Source organism: Pelophylax lessonae (assembly GCF_965119305.1).
Source record: "Pelophylax lessonae genome assembly, chromosome: 13".
Lineage (NCBI taxonomy): Eukaryota > Metazoa > Chordata > Amphibia > Anura > Ranidae > Pelophylax > Pelophylax lessonae.
The window spans coordinates 137,886,386-137,906,179 of record NC_138780.1 but is presented as its reverse complement, the minus strand read 5'-3'; the positions used below and the strand labels follow the sequence as shown (position 1 = coordinate 137,906,179).

Below are 19,794 nucleotides of genomic sequence, written 5' to 3'. Positions count from 1 at the left end.
TCTCCTGTAACATGTCTGCACTCTCTGATCATCTCCTGTAACATGTCTGCACTCTCTAACCATCTCCTGTAACCTGTCTGCACTCTCTGGCCATCTCCTGTAACATGTCTGCACTCTCTGACCATCTCCTGTAACATGTCTGCACTCTCTAACCATCTCCTGTAACCTGTCTGCACTCTCTGACCATCTCCTGTAACATGTCTGCACTCTCTGACCATCTCCTGTAACATGTCTGCACTCTCTGACCATCTCCTGTAACATGTCTGCACTCTCTGACCATCTCCTGTAACATGTCTGCACTCTCTGACCATCTCCTGTAACATGTCTGCACTCTCTGACCATCTCCTGTAACATGTCTGCACTCTCTGACCATCTCCTGTAACATGTCTGCACACTCTGACCATCTCCTGTAACATGTCTGCACACTCTGACCATCTCCTGTAACATGTCTGCACACTCTGACCATCTCCTGTAACATGTCTGCACTCTCTAACCATCTCCTGTAACATGTCTGCACACTCTGACCATCTCCTGTAACATGTCTGCACTCTCTGACCATCTCCTGTAACATGTCTGCACACTCTGACCATCTCCTGTAACATGTCTGCACACTCTAACCATCTCCTGTAACATGTCTGCACACTCTGACCATCTCCTGTAACATGTCTGCACACTCTGACCATCTCCTGTAACATGTCTGCACACTCTGACCATCTCCTGTAACATGTCTGCACTCTCTGACCATCTCCTGTAACATGTCTGCACTCTCTGACCATCTCCTGTAACCTGTCTGCACTCTCTGACCATCTCCTGTAACATGTCTGCACTCTCTGACCATCTCCTGTAACATGTCTGCACACTCTGACCATCTCCTGTAACATGTCTGCACTCTCTGACCATCTCCTGTAACATGTCTGCAGTCTCTGACCATCTCCTGTAACATGTTTAAACTCTCTGACCATCTCCTGTAACATGTCTGCACTCTCTGACTATCTCCTGTAACATGTCTGCACTCTCTGACCATCTCCTGTAACATGTCTGCAGTCTCTGACCATCTCCTGTAACATGTTTAAACTCTCTGACCATCTCCTGTAACATGTCTGCAGTCTCACACTGAGCCCCCCCCCCCTCCCCCCATACCAGGAAAGTTGAACCCCATCGCTCCAACCTTCCCCATTGTAATTTGTACCAAACACACCTTTGCTAGAGACATACTTTATACACATAGTATATATATATATATATACTCTCTGCCCCTTGGCTTCCTATTTGCACCTATTGCTCGAAATGTAACATTTCTATGTTTCATTAAATGACATTTTCTCCGCTGTAGCCAATGTGATGTGCAGGGTGGGCGGGGCTGAGCTGACGTCACGGCTCCGGTTACTTAGCCTGAGTGTGTTTGCTGGGTGTTCAGCAGACGGATAGAGTTGGTTGGAGAAGGTGGAGGAGCGGAGTGTAGAGTACAGAGTACACCGAGGGAGGGTGCAGGAGGTCTCCGTATATCATGCTGCAGACCAGGCGCTGAGCTGACCTCCTCTGCTGGAAGTATTGGCATCCTCGGAGAGTCCGGTCCATGGTGGAGCGCAGCGGATGCTCTAGTTAGGATGAAGCCGCTCCTAGGCACATCAGAGGTCTCGGGGCAGGCACAGGACGGCTCTCCCCGGCGCAGGGACAAGGCGGAGGACTCGGAGAGGCACCGGACCCGGGAGCGCCTGGAAGCCACCCTGGCCGGGCTGGGAGAGCTGGCTTACCTGCGGCACCGGCAGGAGATCCTGGTGAAGGCGGCGCTGAGCCCCGGGGTGGCCGCGGCTTGTACGGACCCTGCAGGGAAAGGTGACAACCCCCGGAGCCTGGAGGAGCGCTTCTTGGAGGAAAATATTCTGCTGCTCAAAAAACAATTGGTAGGTAGTCCGCCGGGTGCTGTGTGTGTGCTGGACACCCGTACTGGGGGCTCCCATCCTGTGCACTCTACCCCCTTCCAGATGGGTTCTACCCCCTTCCAGATGGCTTCAAGAGACAGCTTGCTGCTGGTGTCCACAGACCGTTCATTCTCAGCCACTGGTCTATTTCTAAATACTGCTGGAAATTATTCTGCAACTGTCCAGTGCTGAAAATTGGGGACCAAAATAAAAAGAGGGGTCCCTGCTCACACCTGTGTGATTTGTCACCTGGCAAGAGGAAGCCTGGTATTGGCTACAGGGGCAGTTCACGCCTGTGCAACGCACTTTTGCGCAGCTCAAAAGGAACCACAGGCGCTTCTTTTGGTGCAACATGGTTTTGGTCCCCTAGACATGACAACATGTAAAAAATTATTATTATTATTATTATTATTTAAAAAAATAAATAAATAAATTATATATATATATATATATATATATATATATATATATATATATATATATATATATATATATATATTTTTTTTTTTTTTTTACGTGTTATGTCTAGGGGACCAAAACCATTGTGTGTGTGTGTGTATGTATATATATATATATATATATATATTACACACAGAGGTGTGACCCTAGCCTTAAGCCAGCACTCACACCCCAGTAGAGCGGATTCTAGCTCTTTCTCCTATCTCATCTATCTATCCTATTAATACATTTTATATTATCATCATTAATCTTTTGTTTTCCTCTGCTTTGCAAGCTGTGTGCGAGTGCTTTTGCACATGTATCCAGCTTCCAGTGTTTGTCTCCTAGGTTGGGCAATGAGGCGAGAGCCCCTTCTAGAGGAGTTTTACAAATGTGTGTGTGTTTGCGCATTAGACGCACCCATTGATATCTATGGGGGCAAAGAATGCTTCCATACACTGTACTTTCATTGAGCGGAGGGCAAATGTGTGAACACGACAACCGAAAAGAGTGGAATTGTGCATGTTGAGTGTAGACAGGCATGGGAAACCGAGCATGAAAAAATGTGAATGGGGGCTTATTGTCTAAGGGGCTTGTCCACACCTATGCAGCACACTTTCTTGCTGCTTAAAGAGGTGCAGGCGCTTTTTTGCGTGTTTTTGGCTCCATAGATTTTTAATAAAGGTGCATGAAAAGGTGGCAAAAAAAAATGCAGAAGTGACTAGAGATAACTGGGAGAAGGGATATATATGTTTAAAAAAAATTCTCAGAGGGTAGTGCATACATTTTATTTTTTGTACTGATGAGCATTTAAAATCTGCAATGTTTTGCGATCGCTTTGTTTGCATCCAATGGATTTCTGTGGGACATAGCAGACACAGAAGACTGTAGTAGACGGCAGATCACTTCAGACTGTCACGTAGTAGTACAGCTCAGGGTTATGGCATATATAGGCTCAATAGACTGGGAAGGTATACATGCACAGGCATTGCTTATTCATCAGATTTTAGTGAATTGCATATCTCATCCTACAAATGTTTCTGTCCATAGTACACAAAAAAAAAAAAAAAAAAAAAATTATTTATATATATATATATATATATATATATATATATATATATATATATATATTAAAATTTTTTTTTTTTTTTTTTTCCCCCCATACAATTAAAGGTTCTGAAATGCATGTTTAGTTGCGTTGTGGACTTAAATGACCATGTTAAAATTGGGAAGTGGAATTAGAATGGGTTGCAGATGAAATAGTACAATATGTCATGGCAGGTGAGCAGGGTTTCTTGTGGACTTTTATGGGTAAATAGTGTAGGATTGTATTCTGGCAGCTGATGGGGGAGGGGAACTGGGGGGGAGGGGGGGTGTAGTTGAGCATTTACTGTATTATGTTCATGCAGAGGTCTACTAATGTACTTGGGGTCTAAACTGCAGGTATTTTAGAGGGAACAAAGAGCCTTGTGCTGTTCCACGTACTTCTGAGGCTGGTCTTCTCAATGACCCTCTATCTCCAGCTGATCCTTTCAGTTGTCCCCCCATGTAATCCAGAGGTTAGCCTGACGCCCAGCAGTCCTGCACAGGGAGCTGCTAACCCTGGCCAGCTTCCCCTTTCTGTAACCTGACCGTCTAGGGATTTGTAGCCATAGGCATAATCTGCCACCAGTAGATGGTCTTTTTCACTCCAAACAGCACATTTAATGTAACAGAAGATATTCTGAAGTTGGCATTGGAAGGATCTTAATTCTGCCCGAATAACGGACTTGAGGTCTCTTGGGCGAAAAAAAAAGTGTCCTTATTTGGAAGCAAATCAGCGAATGAAGTGTGGCCACTAGAGGATGCCAGTGGGGCATTGGAGAAGCCGGGCGCCTCTGATCTCTTTAATGAGAACATCCTTCTCTTTAAGCCCTAGGCAAGGCAGTTCTTTTCAATAGGGTCCTATGTCAGCTGAGAGCATAGCCAATACAAAGGACTACCCCATACATGCAAACCAATTAACTTCTTCTCCGTCAAGAGCACATAGCTATTGATTAGTCTGTCACCAGGTACAATCTATGGTCTATCACCCTCCCCCCTCCAACAAAATAAATTTCGGCTACAGTTGGAGATGAGATTCTACTACAACGTGCTTTGTTTCTCTGATTGCCTTTATTAAAATCTGTAGCTATCCATAGTTAAAAGCAATTGTAGCTGATATATCTACACAATACTGTGTATACCCCGTGTCTGGCTGCGATCTAAACTGCTTTGTATAGATATGACCCTGCTTTGTATAGATATGACCCAAAGATTTCACTGAACTCCTTTTCTGGGTAGGATCTATAGAAATGTCAAATACAGGATGAAATCTATGCCTATAATGTACAATATTCATAATGGTAATAATAAAAGTTCACTTTCACAAAATGCATTTGTATAGGTAAAATTCCCTTTTTTTTTTTCATAAATGACCACCATGTTCTGCAGCTATGTAAGATGTTTACATCGGTAATGCAGATAATACAATTTTAGAACCTGTATAAAATGTATTTTGCTAAATATAGAGTGCAGCTGTTTAGCAAACTCAAACTCTATGCAGATATATATCGCTATATCTCTCTCAATATTTATTTCATTTTTTATTATAGTTCTATTTTATATGGTTTTTATATTGACCTTTCCTCTGGCAGATGCTAATCCATGCACTCTCTCCTAGAACTGTTTACGAAAGAGGGATGCTGGACTGTTAAGTCAGTTGCATGAACTGGACAAGCAGATTAATGACCTGAAGATCGATGTTGAGAAGACGGCTGAGGAACATCTTGAGACGGACAGCCGGCCCAGTTCAGGTAAGCTGATACTTTGCAAGGAAATCTGTACTGCTTCCAAATGAAATTCCTAAAGAATCCTTTGTCTGCGGGGCTTTTTTTCCCTGGCCTCCTAGCTTTGGTCAAACTCAAGCCTTAAAATATTTAAAGAGGAAGTAAACATTTTACCTATAGGTAAGCCAATAATAAGACTTACCTATAGGTAGTGTAAATATCTCCTAAACGTGTACTGTTTAGGGGATATTTACATGACATGCAGCCAGTGACATCACTGGCGCATGCGCTCTGAAGGAACGGCCACTGGTGCCATTCCTTCCGAGCCCTGTGCCATGAACGGTGGCTCCCAGGTGCAGTGATGTCACATGGATGGAGTCCACAAACCCGGAAGGAACGTGGGGGGGGGGGGGGGAGAAACATCAGAGGTGACACCGATGTGCAGGGGGCTTCGCTCTAAGGTAAGTATTACATCATGAACTAGTATGCATACTAGCTCATTATGCCTTTGTCCTACAGGGGAGTGTTTTGTGGGGGTTTTTTTTTTTTTTTTTTTTTTTTTTTTGCAGGGGTTTATAACCTCTTTTAATAAAGTAACATGTTCCTTTTTCAAAGTCTAAATATACTTGCCAATTAATCAGATCTGACTCATTTGGCACAGTTGGTTTTGGCCATAGAAAAGAGGCATCTTCTCAATAGAAGGCTAGACATTGTATTGATAGCCAATGAAAACGCAGGCCTCTTTTGTATTTTTTTTTTGCTGTGCTTTATCACAATATTTGAAACCAGGTTGGGGGTCTGTAAAGAGGTGATCATAGCAGGGGCTTGGTAATTTTGTAATAAAAGTTGTGTAGCCATGGCCTCCATGGGTGGATACTTGGCAATAGTCCTATCCCTCTCCTGGTAGATTGAACTGCTTGACCCTACTTTCCTTGGATAGTCATATGCTTGCAGAATTTCTTGGATGTCCTTCAGAATATGGAACAGCTCTACACTAGTGTATACATAAATTTATTAGAAATTTTAAAGTGTAAGAATTGATGGACTCTACTTTTAGAAGGCGTAGACTATGCCTGACTCTTGAAATCCATCTTCTCTGGAACTAATACTGCTTCTGGGAGTTGGCAGTGGCAGTCTCCTTTGCAGAATGGCTTGGCACCAGTGGATGATGCCACAAAGGTCCTTACTGCATTTGACATTTTGGTAGCACTGGAGTGATTTTAACCGAATACAACTGTTCTAAAAACATTCCTTTCGGATTTTGATACTTTAAATAAAGGCATGGACAACCAGGCTGTTTATTGGTGAGATGGTAGACTGGTTCAGATTATATTACCTAGTGCATTATGTGCTGACAAGGAGGAGATTTGACAACTTAAACAAAACACTGATCATCCTTGTACACTGTTTGCAAGAACTGTTGTAAATTTTGAACAAAAGGCAATTACTTGTTATCTATTCACTAGATATAATGTGGAGTTTCTTTTTTTTAACACTAAAATCTCTGGTAGTGTAGCGCTTTTAATGTATTCTTTTGTTCTTTGTAAGTCAACAGTAATTCATTTGTACATCTGCAATGGATTTGTTTTCTGAGAATGTATTTTTATTTTTAGGATTTTATGAGCTGAGTGATGGGACATCAGGATCTCTTTCCAATTCTTCAAACTCGGTCTTCAGCGAGTGTTTATCCAGCTGTCAGTCCAGCACCTGCTTTTGCAGCCCTCTAGAAGCATCATTAAATCTTACAGATGGTCAGCCAAGATCAGCAGGTAGGGTTATGTCCTTACTTTTTTTTTTTTTTTTTGAGTAGTTTACGAAAAGAAAAATTAGTCCTAGCTTCTTAACTTTAGAGAATTATGGTCTTATCCCGAGGCTGTTGCAGCTGGGTGGACCTGAGGGCTCAACTGCAGGGATCTTGCCTCAAAATTCTCAGAGCTACAAGAAGCTTAGTACTGGTTATTCATCCCACTGGCAACCAAAAGATGGCAGATGTTTTTTAGAGGTATTATTATAATAAGCTTTGAGAAGTGTGTTCGTATTTTTTTTATATATATATATATATATATATATAATATGTACATTATTGCAATTTATTATGATTTACATTTTCTGTAATTGAAACACTTTGCATCCTAATGCTATTCTGTTGCATTAATAAAATTTTACAAAACAGTAACTCTTCTCAACTGAGCAAAGACTTAAAATTCTATTTTCAAGACAAAAAAAAATGTGAACCACTCATCCTTAATGGAAAATTCTTTTTGTTTCTTTTGGTTGATAAATTCTGTTAATAAAAACTATTATTCACTCTTGGTTTTTAGTGGGCAAATAAGGTGAATGTTTGAAAAACTGTGTAAAATAGGTCAGATCTAACAGGATGTTGGTATATTTGGGCCTCAATGGTTACAGCCCAGTCCCTCCTAGTTGGTTTAGAAAAGTGGTTATTATACATATATTTCAGAATTTTGATTATTCGTATTGAGGCATCCTATTCAGCAGAAAGGGACCTTTCACTATTGGCGCCAGTCTTGGGTAGCTTACAGGTTTTGATATCCCAATAACCTACTAGAGTGCATGATAATCGGAAGCAAATTCTACTTGTTTGATTTGTAGGGTGAGGCTTTAATATGAAGTGAGAAACCCAATACATTTATAGTAAATATACTAACTATTACAAATTTACTGGTAGGCAGCTGTTGCAGTTAGACAAAGATGTATATTGTGATGTATTTCATATGCCTATTGCTAAGTGTACATGTTCTATATAATCTGAAATGTCCATATTTTATCCTATTAATGCTTCTTGTCCAATCTTTCAGATGACTTCTTTGAATGGTTGGACTACAGAGAAGGCCAGTGTGAAAGTACAGGCACAGTTAGGCGCTCTTTCTCCGCACCCCATTCGAATACCGCTGAAGTCGTTGCTGATGTTCATCCCAAGTACCAGTGTGATCTGGTCTCCAAAAATGGCAATGATGTCTATCGATACCCAAGCCCTCTACATGCAGTGGCTGTGCAGAGCCCAATGTTTTTGATGTCAATGATGGGTAATATGAAGGTTGAAGAGGAGGAAGAGGAGATGGCAGCCAATATGAATGACTGCTTAGTGCCTGAACTTGATGCACTTAAACCTGAAGACTCTTTACTACCACAGAGTAGTCCCTGCTCTGTTCCTTTTTCTTCCAGTAAAAAATTGGATGGGTACATTTTAAGTGTCATACAGAAGAAATCGCATCCCATAAGGACTAACAAACCTCGAACAAGTGTAAATGTGGACCCAGCCAAAGGCATTTTACGACATGGGAGTATATGTGTCAAACAGACTGGTGGTATCACTCATACCAGCACCACTAACTTGAAGAATTCTAAACAGCCATGTTTACATTCCTCTGGAATAACCTCTGTGGATAATGGCACTTACCCCACTCTAAAACCGTGCTTGAAAGAAACTCAAAACGAACAGCTGGAGAGTAAAAAAGTGTCATTGGCCTCCAGCTACCAGCCAAGTAACATTAATGAACTACAAAGCCAAAACAATTCATGGAACATTGTGAAATCTGTCCCTCAAAATCTTGGCAGGGGTCCTGGGGTTGGCACATCAAACATTCAAAAGGAACTGCATGTTAATCCTAATCCAGTTACCAGTCACTTTTCTAATGTTACCAGTCCTCTTTGTAATGGATCTCCCACGGGAACTCATAAGATCACCTCACTTCCTCAGGAAGTTAAAATTGTACAACCACCAAAAAGAATTTCACCCAAAAACACAATCAGCTCTTATACATCTCACGATGAGAGGCCACCGCTTGACTTCAAGAGTGAAGGGTCTTCTTCTCAGAGCCTTGATGAAGGACTTTTGGTAAATGCACATTATATACCAGCCCAACAACAGGGTGTTAGACTCCATAAGTCAACCAAAAATGTGAAGATTGTCAAGAGCTCAACTTTAAAACACAGATCCAATGTGCAGCATGTTGTGGAAAATGGTTCTCAGACGCTAAAAGAAAAGGGGAAGGTGGTAGCTAAAAAATGTCGGTTTCCTGATGACTTGGATACAAATAAAAAAGTCAGGAAGATTTCTCCAAGAAGTAAGAAGGTTGTAGAAAGTGTTATTGTGGGAAAAACTGCAGGTGCTAGCAAACCTGCTAGCAAGCCTCATGGACATGCAAAGGATGTTGTGTTGGCTAAACCAAGACACAAGAGGGGTGATTACCGTAGGTGGAAGTCATCAGCTGAAATTTCTTATGAAGAGGCCTTACGGAGAGCAAGGCGGCGGCACCAAAGGGAGATGGTTGGGCTCTATGCACATGTGCCCCTTCCTTATGCCAGCCCGTACGCTTACATTGCAAGTGACTCTGAGTACTCTGCCGAATGTGAGTCTCTGTTTCACTCCACTGTTGTAGACACCAGTGAAGATGAACAGAGCAACTATACTACAAACTGTTTTGGTGATAGTGAGTCTAGTTTGAGCGAGGTTGAGTTTGTTGGAGAAAGCACAACATCAAGTGACACTGATGAAAGTGGTGGACTTATCTGGTCGCAGTTCGTACATACCCTTCCGATGCAAACACCCACAGCTGCTGCTCTTCAAACAACAGCCAAAGCTTTTGTCAAAATTAAAGCCTCGCACAACTTGAAGAAGAAAATTCTTCGCTTTCGATCTGGGTCACTAAAGTTAATGACAACAGTTTGAAACATCAAATGTTTTCCTACTGTCCCTGACCCTTGTTGTCTTTGTAAATAAAGCTGTACCATTTGTGCAAATATTTAAAGTTTACAGTAACTTATGTGGACTTCTGAAAACTTCTCCTCCCGTACTGCCTAAATAAGAACTAGTACAGACCCTGAATCCATTAGTCTGCTATTAAGCAGACTCTGGGAACTTTTCCAGAGTACCATCTTAACGTGTCTCGACAAAAGGCCTCCGACATCCATCAAAATGATTACTCTTCCACGATTAATCATAAATCTTATTTTTGTCCTTCAGTTCTAGTATGCTATCTTAACATTCCATCTGAATCGGCACCTTTTTTCTGTTTGACAGAAGGAATTACACATTTGCTGTACATATTTCCATCTTTCTAGCCAGCCGCCCTCCCTTTTTTTTTTTTTTTTTTTTTTTTTTAAATCTGGTGATGCATTACAAACTTGCAAAGTGGTTGAGTATTACACGGGTGCTCTTGGAGCTTAAAGGCAGGGTCACTTTCATCAAACCCTATGCATTATGCATGAATAGTATTGGTTTCCATACGCTTTGTACTATGGCTTTCATGTATGCTATAATCCACTTGTATTTTATACATTTTGTAAATTATATAACACATTTTACATGGTTATAAACTATCTGCTTTAATGCTGTTTAAATTTATTAAACTGGAAAGGAAAAATTATATATACTGAGTTGTCAGCCTTTTTCTCTTAGCAAAGTATGTTGCTTACATGACCATTTGGCATCCAGATTATTTGAGTTGGAGAATGGTATTCTTTCAAAACGGTCCTACACCAGGTAACAATCAAGAGTAAAGCCCCGTACACACGTACCAATCGTCGGCCGAACGATCGGCCGTCTTTTGTCCAGGGCTGTCAAACTGCAAAAGACTGCACACGAATTTTGTCGGCCAACAGCCGACTGCAGAAGTGATGTCGTGATGGTTAACTTTCCTTGTATTTTTTCTTTTCTGAGCATGCCCAGTCTTGCTAATCTGCTGTCGGCCGAAATCTGTACTGACTGTCAAACAATCGGCCGTTCTGGTGTCGGACAACAAAAATCTTAAAGTCTGCACGACAGATTCTGTTCGGCCGAAAATGCGCTGTCGGAAGCATCATACTAACAAGCCTACAATCGGTCGTCAGCCGAATATTTACGGCCGACAATCGGTACGTGTGTACGGGGCTTAAATTTAATAGGTTGTAAGAACTTGCTGGTGCTTCTAGTAAAGCATGGATTAAAATTTTGGCTGGTTCAGCAGGGACTGTCCAAACTTGGATTCATGTATGGGCAGGCTGGTTGCACAGAAGTCAATCTAACAATCAACTTTTGTACAACCAGCCTGTTGGGTTTTTTCCAATTGATCAGTGCAGCCAGCTATTGGAATTTTTTTTTTATTTTTTTTTTTGTACTTGATTTACTCCTTGGGGGTGATTCCCCTTAGTTTGTCTGGCATTCATCCTATAGACAGAAAGTTAGGGGGAATTCTACCAAATGACAAAAGTTGACTGAGGGTCTAAATTTTGGGGGAGATCTTTTTATTTAGGCCCCTTTCACACATGCTGTCCGTTTTTTCATCCCTCCGTTGACGGATGAAAAATAATGTATCTCTATGGAAAACTGATGTAAATGGATGATCATCCATTTACATCCGCATCCGCGTGGGTATATATATTGTAAAAAAAAAAAAAAACGATCGGACGAAAAACAGATGTAAACTGATGAATGGTCAGTTTTTTTTTTTCATCCGTTTTTGCATTGGTAGTGGTGTAAAAAAATAAAGATAAAACTGAATTTCACTGATGAATACTTCATCCACTTTGACGTGACTGAACTGATGAAATGAACCTCCTTTTTTTTTTTTTTTTATTATATGGGGAGGAAAAAAAACAGGACCTGTATAAATCCATAGAACACATTTCTGCTTTGCATGTCAATCTATTTCCTATAGCCAATGTTTTAATTGTTAGCTATACAGTGTGGGTTTTTTTTTTTTTTTTTTTAACTTGTAATACTATCCTGAGTTTGGGTTTTTTTGTTTTTGTGTTTTTGTTTTTTTGTATCTTGTATACACAGAAAACCCATTTCCAGTGACCATGACAAAGATTCTTTTGTAGATAAAATGCCACGTATTCTACTGTATAGTTGGGTAGATCATATTCGTTTTGTCCTGCAGAATGAATTTAATTTAAAAGCTGGTGGGTCCCTTTGGCGAAATCTACATCTGTATCAGAATACTGACTTTTCTACCCAGTGCTACTTTAGCACTTAGAAATCCTATACTGAAGGAGATTTAGATTTCCTGTCAATTGTAGAAAAATGTGGTACCTTCAGGCAATTCACATCCAGCTAGTCATAAATTACCATTTGGCTTTTTTTTTTTTTCCAATTTTGTCTTTGCCTACCATTTTTTACATCAAAACAAGGACAATTACACAGAGGTAATGGTATTGACTCTTTTTTTTTCCCCTATATTAATAAAATATTAAATGTTAATTGTGTGCTTTCTGAAAGCCTCCAAAGCTGTGAGCAAACATATTTACTTTGAAAGCTCAACGCATTGAAAGGTTTTGTGTGGCTTGTACATAGATTAGTGATCCTTGCTGTTGCTGTGAAAGGGACAACGCTTGTGTAAGTCCTTTGTCACATAAAGAGGTATTGTTTCCCTGTTGCAAAAACACTTCACACTTTGAATTTTTTAGGGCTTATTTAGTGGCCTAGTTCAAAGTTCACTTTAGCAGCAACCTTTTTGAATACTTTGGTTTCAGTGTGTAGAAAAGGCATCTAGGGCAGAAGCTATACCTAACTGAAAATGTGGACGGAAAGATCTCTTCATGTGTGTATCTGGGGCCAGCCTTGCCTTTGGCAGATGGGGGTTGTTGCATGTGTTAACATTTTTCCCTTCTTCGCATTGCAAAGAGAATGCATAATACCTAGTTTGTGTGGGGGTTTTTTTTTTTTTTTTTTCTCCTCCAACATGCTAAAACTTTGTATACCAACAGTCCCAGCCGCCATAACTGATGCTTGAGTTAAGGCACCTCCTGTATCAGTGGTTCTCCACTCCGGGCCTCGGGACCCATTAACAGGCCAGGTTTGCAAGATAACTGAAATACATCACAGGTGATATATTTTGCGGCTCAGTTATTGCAGTATTCTAGTCTGCATCTCCCCAAGGTGATACTTAAAATCTGGCCTCTTAGTGGGTCCTGAGGACTGGAGTTGAGAACCAATGTCCTATATGGCTTACTTGTTACATGATTTTCTTTTAGCAGACCCAGTAAGATGGACCCCTGGAATATTAAGTTCTGTTTTGGGCACCAGCTCTCACAAAGGATATTGGAACTGGAGAAAGGGCGACTAAGAAGCATGGAGGAGCTCAGCTATGAGGATAGATTAGAGGAACTGAATTTCTTCACTCTTGGAGGAGAGATTATGGGGGGGGGGGGAGATATGATCAACATGTACAAATACATAAAGGGGGGGGGGGGTACTAAAGGCAAATCCACTGTGCACTTGCTGTATATCTGAGGGGACATGCAAGGGGAAACAAAAAGCATTTTTGCTTTCACATGGTATGTTGATAGAAATCCCTCATTTCAGATCTTCCTCTCAGATCTATAGCGACTGCACTTCCAGTAATGCATAGTGGCTTTGCCTTTAGTAAGTCAACCCCTTGATGTTCACTTTTAAGGTCATCACAGAGGACAAGGGGGCAATCGTTACACCTAGAGGAAAAGAGATTCAATCTCTAAATACAGAAGGGCTTCTTCACAGTAAGATGTGGAATAGACTTCCTCCAGAGGTGGTTCTGGCCAGCTCAATATTTTGCTTAATAAAAGGCCTAGATTTTTCTTAAATATAATCTAACTGGGAGCTCACATTTTAAAGGGAAAAGTTGATCCAGGGAATAACCGATTGCCTCTCAGGGGTTCTGGAAGGAATTTTTTTCACCTGTTGGAGCAAATTCGATTTCCTGTGGTTTTTCGCCTTATTCTGGATCAACTGTGGGTGTAGAATTTTGTATGGGATTGTATGTTTTTTTTTTTTAATTTTTTGAACTGGATGGTCTTTTCTTCACCCTACTATGTAACCGTAATGCAGCCAAAATACTTCACTAACTCACCAGTAATAGTCTTTCCTCTGCTGTCCTTTCTCATATTCAAGGAGCTTCCGGATACCGCATTGTGCATCTGATAAAATTTTCGCTATAGAAAAGGAAAAAAAAAAAAATGGGTGTCCCAACATGTAAAGTCAGGCTGGCCATGCATTTTATACAATTTTCTTCTACAACTTTCCTTTAGATTTACCAAAACCATATGAGGTCACACCTAAACACTTTCAATTTTGTATGCAGTCAGGCAGGCCCTTGTACTACAGGTAAATCTAAAGGAAATTGTATAATGTATGGCCAGCTTCAATCCATTTTGCACATTCAAAGTTGTGAATATTCAATTTATTTATCCAATCAATTTAAAAGGACATGTGCATGATTGGGTTTTGGAAGTGAAGAGGAATTTGCTTTTCACATGATTGGATAATTGAAGTGAATGCTGGCCTACGTTTCTGATTAAAGATTCTCGAGTCCTTTAGTAAACCAGCCTTTCTGTCTTATGTTCTTAAAGCCAAACTTTAGGTTTACTTTCACTTTAAATAGTTGGTCCCAACAAACTAGTCTCTTTACGAATTTCTGCTTCCTCTGCCAGCAAACCTCCCGTAGTAATTTTTTTATTTTTTTTTATACTGACAAAACCTGGGAAATTTATTGACGGAGCTAATTTTTTACCGACAACCTGAAAAATGACAGAACTCCTATTAAAAAGTAAGACCAAGGATATTTATTTAAACATTATAAACACAATATAGAAACACTGACAATACCCATTACAGGTAATTTGCCTGGTTTACACTTAAAAAGTCAATACAAGACAAAATATTTTGGCATTTACCAACAGTTGTTGGTAACAGTTAAAAACTGTCAGTAAATTTACTGACCGTTGGCAATCCTGGCTGTGAGCTTTGTATAAACTGTGTAACATCGGCTGCATTCAGTATACAGCGATGTGTTCTTGCTGGAGATTAGCTTGGGCGTGTTTCTGTTCCCACGTGACCGATCCCGCCAGGAAGCCGACACTGCACTCTGCTAATCACAGGCAGTGAGACATTTCCTGATCTGTGCATCTGCAGACTGTCTCAATGCCTGTGTTTAGTGGAGTGCAGTGTTGGCTTCCTGGCGGGATCGGTCACGTGGGATTACGAACACGCCCGAGCCCATCTCTAGTTCTGGCAGTGGGACGGGGACTTCCTGTCCCTGCTGAATTTTGATCCATGTATGGCCAGCTTTAATGTCTGCACAAGCTTTCTTTTTATCCCAAATCGCAAATGTTCTCATTCATTTCATTTTCAAGTATCTTCTGTAACTCAGACTTGGCATCTTCTGTTCTACTGGTGGGATGTGATTATGTAGTCTGAGGTAAGTTTTTGTAGTTGCTATTTTTCTTACAAAAAAGATGACTTTAAAAAAAAAAAAGTCCATACGCTTGAGATTGTGGTCAATCATTTGCAAACAAGGTATATAGTGGCGCTGAATCGTTCAAAATATAGCACCTAAAATTAAACATAACAGATTTTCAACCTTATGGATTAACTAATTAATTTTTGTTTCTTCAGGTTTAAACTGCAACAATCGCTCCAGGCATGTACGCTGTATAGTTCCCTTAAATAGGTGTTAAAACGTCCGTAATGTAAAATATCTGCACATAGCTGTCTTTCACAGTCATGCAATAATTGATGATGTGCTTATGGTATAGCTTAAAGTGATTTTAGAGCCTTGCATAGTATTTGATTGAAATAAAGGTCATACTTACCTGTTCTGATCAATGAATTTGCACAGAGCAGCCCCCGATCCTCCTCTTCTGGGGTCCTCCACCTGCACTCCTGGCTCCTTGCCCCGCAGAGTGCCCCCATTGAAATCCGTTTTGTATGGGGGCACCCATGCGTGCTCGATCCCGAGCCAGGCAAGGCTTTTTCTATCTATTCAGACACAGCCTAGCTTGGCCTTGCCCCCCCCCCTCTCTGCTTACAGGTTCTGCCCACAGCAGGAGCTCCCATTGCTCTCAGCCAAGCCTCTGAGAGCAGGGAGAGGGTAGAAGAGGTGCTGCAGATGTGCAGGATCAAGATTGAGCTTTGGTGAGTATTTAGGGGGGCTGGAGCAGGAGCTACTTTTTATTTTTATTTTTTTTATCATAGTATGGGTGTTAAAATTGTGGCCCTCCAGCTGTTGCAGAACTACAAGTCCCATCGTGCCTCTGCCTTTGGGAGTCATGCTTAGAAGGCTGCATTCGCACCTGGGCGTTCTGAATCATGGGCGGAATCGCTGCAATTCCGCCAGCAATTTAGAATGGCGGCAAAATGTGCAATGCATTTGCAATGCCATTACTCCTTAATGGCACCCCAATCACGCTGCGAATTTGCTCCAATAGTTACGTGATAAATTGCACTGCAAATTTGCAAAGGAGTAGGAGCTTCTTTTGGGCATCAGCATGGCGTGTTGCAATTTGCCGTGATTGCAGCGTGATTTTTCCTGCGATTGGAGTACCATTAAGTAGTGATGGCATCGCGTGTTTTGCTTCTTTTTGATTCTGAATTGCAGGCAGAATTATGGCGATTCTGAACGCCTAGGTGTGAATGGAGCTTAGCGGTCAGCCTTGCAATGCCTCAGGGGACTGGTAGTCCTGCAACAGCTGCAGGGTCACAGGTTGAGCACTCATATAATGCCATAAAGTATAACTAAAGGCAAAACTTTTATTTTAGTTTTGGACAGAGTATGGATTAAAATCTGTCCCCCCTTTAGGGAGATTCACCCTCTCTCTTTGTCCTGTTTACTGTTATCATGGATAGAACACTATGCTAATGACTTGACTGGGAAATCTGTGTCTTCCTAACTGCATCAAAATCACTCCAGATTCGCATCAGTGTGAACCAGGGATGACCGTAAAAGAAAACCACAAATTTTGGGTTTTCCCCAGAAAAGTAATGAAGGGGAAATCTTCCAATGGGGCCACTAGTGCAGGTGACCTGGGGGTTCCCAAGGAAATCCCTTAAAGGATAAGTCCATTCAAAACCTTACTAAAGTTAAACCTGCTCTGAGCCACATTCTAAACCTAATCTATCTGACCCTGTAAAGCAAAAATCGCTATACTTACCTATTCTGCATCCAATCCTGTCCCACGCTGAGCTGTCAGTGGCGGCTTCAGCATGGAGGCGGGTGCTGGAGAGGCAGCCGACAACGGAAGCCCCATAGTAAGTCTATGGGTGACGTCACTTCCCAGGCATTTCACAGCCGTTGCCGATCCTCTCCTGCACACAGCTTCTGCTGCTGGAGACTGGACCGGATTGGGTGTAGAAAAGGTAAGAACAGCAATTTTTGCTTAACAGGGTTAAATAGAAAAGTCTTAGAATGTGGCAAAGAGCAGGTTAAGCGTTACTTAAATTTTGACTGGACTTATCCTTTAATTTGAAGGGATTTCCCCTTACTTTCTGTTTTGGCTATGGGACAGGAAGTGAAGGGAAATCTCCCCAATGGGATAAGGAGGGCAAGAAAATAAACTTCGACTTTATGACCATCCCTTACTCCAAAATGAGAAAAAAGTTTTGCCTATAGTTCTACTTTAATGCATACAATGCATTAAGGTAAAAAACCTTTTACCTTTACAACCACTTTAAATCAATTATACAGTTAGAAGTTGACTTACTGGTCTTATTTAATGGTGCATTGCAAAGGGCATCCTCTACCAACCAATTAGAAACCATTAGTGTGACGACACCACCCTATTTAAAGCTGGCTCTTGGGCATTTGCTATGTATCATTGCTCTTTGCATTATGTAATTAAATAAGCCAAACTGCGAGTTTGTAAATCTAAAGTTTTGACTGGATTTTAAAACTTTGTGTCTAAACTTGTCACAGTGGTATGTGTTTCAGGCACATGAAGATTTAATTAGCACGCAGGCACCAAGTGCTAACATATGGTTACCTTTTCAGAATCCAGGCCTTCTCTTGTTATGGAAGTGGCTGTTTTGTCTTCCTTTTTCATTTACAGTAGACATTTGCATAAGAAGGAAAGCACTTATGTTGACTTTAAGCTTGCCCCTTTTTTAAGACCTGAAACTAATTCTGTCCAAAATAGTGTTTTAGATCTGTGTGTATAAATTGAATATACATTTTTTTGTGTGTATTTGTTATGTAATCAAATAGAATGTGGAAGGCTATACAATGTTAAAGGTTGGTTCACTTAAAAAAAAAAAAAAAAAACTCAATGGGCTCTTAAACCTGAAAAGTGGCCCTAACAGAGCTAGTTGGCAGACAGATGAACAGCACAATTGAGAGCATATGGAATGTTGAGCTGCTGTTTGCCATATCAGTATCATGTCTTTAAAGTGTAGCTAATCCAGGGAAAAAAATGTAATCTATTTATTTAAAGCAATAATAAACCCAAAAACAAAAATGCTTAATATCGCAGTTCACGGAGGGAGCCACTGACAATAATTGCATGTCCAAAATCCATCATGCTGGTTGTACCCAAGTCAATCGATGAATTGACTTGGGTACAATCAGCCTGCCCATAGATGGTTCGAATCTCGGTCAATCCCTGCTGAATCGGCTGAGTTTCAAACTATTATGGTCGGCTGTACTAGCAGATTTAGGTTTTACGTAAATGTAGAAAAGCTGCTAATTATAAACACCCCTGTCACTCGTAAATGGTTTTTCTCTGACACATTTGCTGGACAGCTTGATCTGTTAAAGGAAGTTAAAAATGAACTGTATTTGTATTCCATGATGCGATAACATACTTGCTACTTACTAAAAGGATCATCAGGTGATAATAAAAGATAAAAAAGCTTAAAGCGGAGTTCCACCCTGGATTTTTTTTTTTTTTTTTAATACCCCCGGGACAGTCAGGGCTAGTACATTCCACAATGGCTAGCCTCTGATCTGTCCTGGGTTGCACTTACCTGTTAGGACAAATACTTACCTTGAAAACGTCTTGTCCAGCGCTGCCATCTCAGATGTGGGCAGCTTGAAGCCAGCGAGATCCCCTTCGGCGTCTTCTTCCGCCTTCTTTGGTCCCACGATGCTCTGCGCCGGCCCCGACGTCACTTCCGGGTCGCGCGCGTCATCCCTCTACAGCTTCTGGGCATGCCCAGAAGCTGTTTAGAAGGGGATGACGCGCGCGACCCGGAACTGACGTCGGGGCCGGTGCAGGCGCAATGATTCCTGGGAGCTATGACGTTCAGCTCCCAGGAATCATTGCAGAGCCAGGAAGTGACAACGGGCCACGGCCGAGGAAGGAGGAAGAAGGAAGTAAGGTAAGTATTTTTTCTTCGCTACGAGGTAAGTAAAAAAAAAAAAAAAATATGCGAATATCCATTTCTTTTTCAGGTGACCCGGAGCGAGAAGATGGAGGTAAGTATTAAATTAGGGTGGAACTCCACTTTAAAAAAGAAAACTAATGCAACCACATCTAAGAATTGGTAAGCTGCAATATAATTTTTTTTTTTGGGGTTTATTACTGCTTTAAAACGGAATTCCATACCCCCAAATACTGTTTTTTTTTTTAAACACTTCTCCGTACTTGTTTAAACATATCTAGCAACATTTAGAAAATGTCCTATGTGTAGTCCCTGTGGTTTGTGTTAAAATATCTGAAGACTAACCAGATCTCAGAAGCAGGCAGGTTCCATGTCATCTGTGGGCATCTGAAGCCTTCTTCTCTTGATTTCCGGGATTCGGTGCAGCTGCCTACCCAGCATGCACCTCCCGATTCCACACCTGTGCACTGAGCGGCTCTCTTTTCCCGACAGGTTGCCATAAGAATGGCGGCGCTGGCGGAAGTTCCTGCCCCATTGCTATAGTAACCTGTCA

General features: G+C 41.2%; 1 protein-coding gene across 1 annotated transcript; it reads left to right on the top strand.

Annotated features, from left to right (window-relative positions):
• The first annotated feature begins 1,592 nt into the window (after nucleotides 1–1,592).
• DACT1 (dishevelled binding antagonist of beta catenin 1) lies at nucleotides 1,593–10,555 on the top strand. The gene is made up of 4 exons (XM_082275040.1): nucleotides 1,593–1,904; nucleotides 5,062–5,194; nucleotides 6,781–6,936; nucleotides 7,987–10,555. Exons 1-4 carry the CDS (start codon nucleotides 1,608–1,610, stop codon nucleotides 9,858–9,860), a joined length of 2,460 nt encoding a protein of 819 aa, XP_082131166.1. The 5' UTR covers nucleotides 1,593–1,607; the 3' UTR covers nucleotides 9,861–10,555.
• Nucleotides 10,556–19,794: the final 9,239 nt, after the last annotated feature.

Coding starts and splice junctions, on each gene's coding strand:
- DACT1 (XM_082275040.1), top strand. CDS start 1,608: ATGAAGCCGCTCCTAGGCACATCAGAGGTCTCGGGGCAGGCACAGGAC. Junction 1,905..5,061: donor TGCTGCTCAAAAAACAATTG/GTAGGTAGTCCG, acceptor ACTCTCTCCTAG/AACTGTTTACGAAAGAGGGA. Junction 6,937..7,986: donor TGGTCAGCCAAGATCAGCAG/GTAGGGTTATGT, acceptor CCAATCTTTCAG/ATGACTTCTTTGAATGGTTG.